The sequence below is a fragment of the Asparagus officinalis genome, unplaced genomic scaffold (genome assembly GCF_001876935.1).
Source record: "Asparagus officinalis unplaced genomic scaffold, Aspof.V1 AsparagusV1_Un318, whole genome shotgun sequence".
Classification (NCBI taxonomy): domain Eukaryota; kingdom Viridiplantae; phylum Streptophyta; class Magnoliopsida; order Asparagales; family Asparagaceae; genus Asparagus; species Asparagus officinalis.
The window spans coordinates 2,045-8,885 of NW_017972583.1; the positions used below are offsets into that span (position 1 = coordinate 2,045).

General features: G+C 36.8%; 1 protein-coding gene across 1 annotated transcript in view; it reads left to right on the forward strand.

Annotated features, from left to right (window-relative positions):
• Positions 1-2,350, forward strand: part of LOC109827604 (calcium uniporter protein 6, mitochondrial-like) — a 4,388-nt gene extending 2,038 nt beyond the window's left edge. Inside the window, exon 2 of the mRNA XM_020394619.1 lies at positions 1,718-2,350. Coding sequence (XP_020250208.1) covers positions 1,718-2,185 — 468 coding nt within the window. The 3' untranslated portion in view covers positions 2,186-2,350. The remainder of the gene's footprint in view (positions 1-1,717) is intronic.
• The last annotated feature ends 4,491 nt before the right edge of the window (positions 2,351-6,841 follow it).

Below are 6,841 nucleotides of genomic sequence, written 5' to 3' on the forward strand. Positions count from 1 at the left end.
ATGCATGTCACCTTTTGAGTACATTAATCTGCAATTGCTGGTAGGTAACTCTTCTGAAATTTCCAGAGAGTTTTAAAAGAATTCTGAGAAATCATATAAATTCTTTATTTAGGACCTGCATACATTTTGTTAGTTGACATTCTTTTTCCATTGACAATTTTGTTTTCTATTTTTTACTGTTTCTCGAACTTCCTTTTTTTGCTTGCTTTTCCAAGTCACCTTGTGAACATTTAACCTGCAAGAAGAAATATTCCTTTCCATGAGAAATAACATTTTCTTTTTTGGGTCTTTACTCTTTAGGCTCTGTAAGGAGTTTATATGCCAGTAATAGTTCAAAATAAGCTGTTTAGTGTTATTTCAGTATGCTTCTATATGACTCCGATATACTAGAAAGCATCCCGGATATAAGTAAATTCAGATTTTACAGAGATTCTAAGTTATTCAATCCTCATTATCATTCTATCATTTGTTTTTTTTTTTCCTTTGAATCAAGTGAAAACTTTTTACGCGCATGAAACACTATTTTAAGTATCTGAAATCTCATATAAAATCAGTCTGAATTTCAACAATGTTAACGGCGAAATTCCTGCTCCATCTATTAATGGAGGGGAACAGACATCAATAGTTACTCATTCCCTTTCTTTAGCTGTGTCAATCCAAACTATTCAGTACAGAATGAGCACATATGGAAATATACATAATAGCCAACTAGCTTAACCACTTATGGGAATTATCATAAACCCAGAAAAATATAGCAGCTGAAGGTATCAGGGTTGAGGATTCCTAACATGACAAAAAGGTCAAAGACTCAAAATTATCCCTAATCTATAATGTCACGTGAAACTTGGCCATCAGCTTTTGGTACAAACCTTGAGCTTTATTTGTAACCTCGTATTCTTTGCTCGAAACTATCAGACACCCTATCTTTACTTCTCTCAGAATCAGAAACTGCTACAACTTTTTTCCTCATATGCATCCTTCTCTCCTGAGCATTAGCAGCTAATTTTCTAAATTTTAATCTATCATCAACATAGAGTTTTGTGATAGTTAAGATAAGCTTTACCTTTCTTTGAATGTTTTTAGTATAGTTTTACATAAAGTAGCCAAAGACATCTGAAGCCATTCAGTTGAAAACATTAATCAGTGACTTTACGATTACCTTCACCACACCACACAATTCCATCGTGCAACATACCGAGCACAAGGAAACAAAATAAATAAAAAGACCTCAGCCAAATCCACCCAAGTGTGGACCCCTAATCAACACTGTACATTCAATATTTATGCCAATCAACTTTGGTTGATTTTTTGCACAAAGCCCCGAACTTTATAAATCGTAGCAACTCCCCGAACTTTCAAAATTACAATAAACCGCCTGAATTATTGGAAATTGTTGTAAATGGCAGTTAAGTAAAAAAGAAAATCTAAACTGCTATTACTTACATTTTACCTAGCCATACTCGAAAAGTGTAATCTATAAATTGTATTTAGCAGATAGGGGCAAAAATGTCCAAATGTTGTCATGAGCAGAGCACATGGCAACTTATAGTAATTTTCGTTAGTTATGATATGCTGAGGCAAGGTTAGAGGAACTAATTTGATTTTGTATGAAATCCCCAACTTTCATTTTTTTCCCTCTTGAAGTGAACATTTAATTTAATGCATTCTACTTGGAAAGACATCAGCATCTAAAATCGATAGTCCCTTTTTCTGTCAGGTGGTAGAACTCGTAACGAGAGCTGTCCCTCTCGCACTAACACCCGAAGATGATCCAAGAAGAGAAGAACTGAAACAACTACAGAAGAAAAAGGAAGAGATCGATATGCTTGCACACAAACAAGTTCGCAAAGTTCTCTGGTCAGGTCTAGGCCTAATAGTACTCCAAGGTGGCCTTTTTTTCCGTCTCACATTCTGGGAGTTCTCTTGGGATGTCATGGAACCAATCACGTACTTTTGCACGACTGCCAGCGCAGCTATCAGCTACTTTTATTTCCTTATCACTTCGAGGGACCCAACTTATCAAAATTTGCTTACGAGGATTTTTCTAAAGAAACAGAAGAATTTGTATCAGAAGAAGGATTTTGATTTGAAGAGGTTCGAGGAGTTGCAGAGGCATTGTAAGAGCCCTTTGGATCATAGAGGAGAGAGCGAACTGGATGCGATTTATGCAATTTATAAAAATTGATTTTTTTTACCCCTCAAGGGTCACTGTTATAGAACTAACACGCTTGTTGTTCTCCCAATTTTTTATTGCTGTTCAATCAAATTTCTGTTAAATTGTGAGAAACAGCAAGTCAAGTTTTGTATCTTATACGAAATTCCTTCACAATACAAAGTGCTTACTACAAAATTTGCGGTGTCTCTCATTTCCTCCTTTAACTGCCATTTTGCTCTTGCTATTGTGAATTGTGTTCTATGAACAGTTTGTTACTGAATTCAACAATGCGGCTTATGAGAGAAGAGGCAAGGAATTAGTGAGGATTGATGCTGTAGATGATAGTTGATGGTTTTCATGATCAGATATCGCAGGTAACCTACGAAGTCTTTGTTGCTTTCCATTTCAGTGTTAGGAGTTAATTGCAGCTAGAACCCCCGTACTATCGCCCAATTGCGGATAGACTCCCTGTAGTTCAATTGTTGCAGATAGAAAAACCTTTGGCTCTTTTACCCTTATAGAAAAAGAAAAATTGGTTTTCGACACTATTTTGGGTATTTTGGGTTAGCTGACAAGTATTATTTATATTTCCTAATTTTTTTGGATTTGTTCATAATGGGCCGGACTTCTTTTGAGGCTTTGTGAAATTTACCCTTTATGTTCTAACTTACTCGCTGGGGGGCTTCATGCTACAGCATGATAAATCTAAATGATAAGTTCAGAGTAATTTGGCCTTGAAAAATACAGTCTTGTAGATATATTAACGACTCAATTTTGTATAAATTGATCCAAGTGTGAACTTAGCAATTTGCTCAAAAAACAAGAATTTGATGCAAGTATGAACTTAGCAATTTGCTCAAAGAAAAAAGTGTAACTGATAGGGGTAGCACCAGATCTAGATCCAACATTGACTTTAGTAATTGAAGTTTCTAGTCAAAGAAGTCAATAATGAACTTAAAGAGATTAAAATTTATGCAAGGCATATGAGATGGAAGTTAGGATTGTATAGGTTAATTGGGTTATTGATCATTGTATTTTATCTCTTAGTTGGACTTTTCATTCCTATGTTTTAATTGCTTAGATTGTCAGTCATGTAATTAAATACTAATTGAATTGCCAATTACTAATGCTTTCTGTCAATTGTCAATTTTAGTTGTATTTTTTCATTTTTAAGCAGTAAAACTTACTTGATATGTCCCAAACTAATATTTTTAAGATCAATGTCATATTCAACATAACCACTCAGCACAAGTTGTCTGATATATCACAAATTTTTATTTCCATAAGTGATCAAGACATTAAACATATGAAGAGATCTCTTATGTCAAATGCTCAAAAAACAATTATGTCACGTTACCAAAGTTCATTATGTCAATTGACGGAAATCATTAGAAGTAATTAAGGTCTAATTAGTATTTAATGATATGACCAGTTATCCAAGCAATTGAAATTCATGTGTGAACGTCCAATTAAGTGATAACTACAGTGACTACTGATCTAATTAACCCACATGGCAAATTTTTATTCAGTCTAACATAAGATCCTAATCTAATCTAAATAAGCTACTTCCATATGAAATATCTTGCGTTTCAGATTTTTATTTTCGGGTCAGTGAGATCTTAATTCCATCTTAATCCGGTTCATGCTCAGAGATTAGACTTAAATTTAATTTTTCGCTTAAAATCTAAATCAGATCTTTAGATTTTTGGATGCATGTGTATCTCAACTCTACAGTCGTGGTATACTTAAATTTGGTATTTCAGTAATGTAGCTCCAAATTCTACTAAAATAATTCAGATGACTACTGAATGCCAATATTAGGGCTATGCAAACGGTCGGTCGGTTCATTTTTTTATCAAATTTTAAACAATCGAACCGAACTGCCTATTAGTAAAAACTGAAACGAACTGTTGCAAGTCGGTTTAGTTTGGTTTGTTCAGTTCTAATCAAGATGCATTCAAATGTTATAGACAAATTTATTCATGTCTATTATACAACATTTTCTTTTGCTTTATTCACAACTTATATAGGTACTAACATGCAATGATTTTGAAGAAAAAGCACTAATCTAATCAAGATAAACCGATAAATAAGGGGAAACATCACATGTGCAGCAACAATCTGCTACAACTTAAAACAAAACAAAAATACATGTGATCTCCCCCCCTGAAAGGCATAAATTTAAAATTAGGGTTTTCAGTTTATACCTCCACTACGGGTGCGGATGTCTCCAAAGCAGGAGATGGATCGGCATTAGCCATGAAGATGATGATGAGTGGTTGTGACGGCAATAAAGAAAATCGAGTCGGCGGCGAGTCAGAGGTGACGTCGGCGAGTCGGAGGCGACGACGATGAAGAAAATTCGAGTTGGCGGAGAGGCGAGTTGGGAAGTCAACTCGAGAAGCTGCGCCTACGATCTTGTTTTTTCTTCTGAGGCTACGTTGTGCGGTCTTCGATTTAAGGTTTAGGTCTGAGGGAATCAATTATCAATGAACGGGTTGGGTTTGGGTTTCTAATGGGTACGGGTTAAAAAAATATCGGGTTACTAGTGATGCGGTCGGTTCGGGCGGGTCGGATTGAAAAGTTTTCAACCCGATCCGAATCGATCTACAAAGAAAACCAACACGAACTACTAATTTTCGGTTGGTTCTGTCAGTTTTTTGGTCTGGGCCAAACCATGCACAGCCCTAGCCAATATATATAATTATTAACTCATTGTTGGTGTTTTATTTTTCATTCTTTGTCGCACGATTTTAGTTCTGGTTTCTTTTGTTTGTAGCATGTTCATTTATATTCATTTGGGTTGTTCCTTTAAACTACACGGTTATCGAAAACCTTTTGGCAATATAATATAAATTCAACGGGCTAAATATAATTTTTTTTAAACATAAGTTTGGATTATCAGAAAATCCCTTGTAGTTTGAAATTTCATTAGATAATCTTTCCAATAGTGTTAACTGCAATTTTCACTGATAAAAAAAAAACCCTCTCAGCCTAACTTTACTGCCCACGCTTAGGTCACGGTATCCTGATATTTAGCCTGATATATAGAGTATATTCCTAATTGAAACCCTATACAGTAGGTTTTCTACACCGCCTAACTTAGTTGGAAGGGGGGTTTCTGTATTTTTTTGAAAGTTAAGGGGGGTTATCTCATATTCGGTCGTCGAAGCTAAGGGGTTTTTCTGATATCTAGCCATTCCGACGATCGATATTCAATGCGGCGACTGGTTAACAGCTAGAATTATGATGAATTTTTCTCCGATTCGATAGCGAAGGAATCGACTTCGTCAGATTTTATTATTGTTGGCAACGTGCGTGGTACGAGTTTGAATGTGCTCGTATGCTGCCACTCGCGCATTGTTGGTCGAACGTTAAGCGTCCTTGTCATGCAACACTGGCAAGATGCAGCTGACATCACGTTTGTACAAGGACATTTTGAGATGATTTGACAGGAATATTATTAATTTCGTTAAGCTCTTCCTCATTAAATTTGCAGATAACCCTCTCAATTGCATCTCCAGTATCTACCGTCATCTCTTCAAGTATTTAATGGACATTAGGGCGTCTCACTTAATCCTCCTAAACACTACATCCTCTGATGCTGTTCCCTCTTAATCGCGAAATGATCAAAGTGTCTATTTTGCATTTGTTATGGGCTGCAAAATAGCCAAGTGTTAATCCATGCTGGGAAGCCGACACGTGTCACACCCCGTGTTTGAGAAGATTATTCCAGAGGCTGACGGTTCTAGTTGTTTCAACGGCCGACAGCTTGTGTGAGCGACCAGAAAAATGATACTTGTTGACCTATTCTCCAGGTCGAGCGCACATGATTACACACTCGACCCTCTATTTCAACCGACTATTTGCGTAACCGACTAAGAAGACGGTGTTTGTCGGCCTTCGGCCAGACAACTAAAGAGGCGGTGTGCTCCAGACGACTACCATCGCCTTAAGTACACTGCCAAAGTCATTATTGCTCTAGCTCTTATAGTCTTTATAACCCATCGGACATAGTCAGCACTGAGCACCCGCTGTCGCCCTCACATTAAACGTTTTGGATGATTCACCTTCTTCAGCGGCCGACACCTGTAAGGTGCCTGCTGATTTAGCTGCCTGTTTGGACTCTGTCAAATTTACTTATCTACCCTCCCCATCTACTATAAAAGGAAGCTGTGCAGCCTAAGGTAGCTTCTTCTGCTTCCATGCAACTCTGAACCTTTCATCACCACTTATTTCTTATTTTCCCACTCAAGTTGAAACGCTGAGTTGATCGTCGGATGAACAACCGGAGACCCCAACTCCGGCCTCTCATGAGCTTTTCGTGTGCATGAGAGAACACCGAGCTCCAGAATCAGGCATCTGAAGGAGTTTGAGAACCCTAACACCATTATAATCTACATATAAACACCCTGTTCGATAACTGACATTAACATAGATATAACCCCAAAAAATGAAAAAGAATAAGGGGATAAATTTTTTAATGAACCGAGGAATATTTTTGTTCTTTGTTGTCACGTGATTGGCGTCTAACCCATCAAAGTTCACGGTGTTGCCACTGGAGACGTTAACTAAGACAAATTTGGAGGGTTTAAACATAATTTACTCTTCAATTTATCCATCTCAAAATGCAATAATTCTACTATGTTACTATGTGGTATGAAGAAACCTAATAATAGAAGGTTC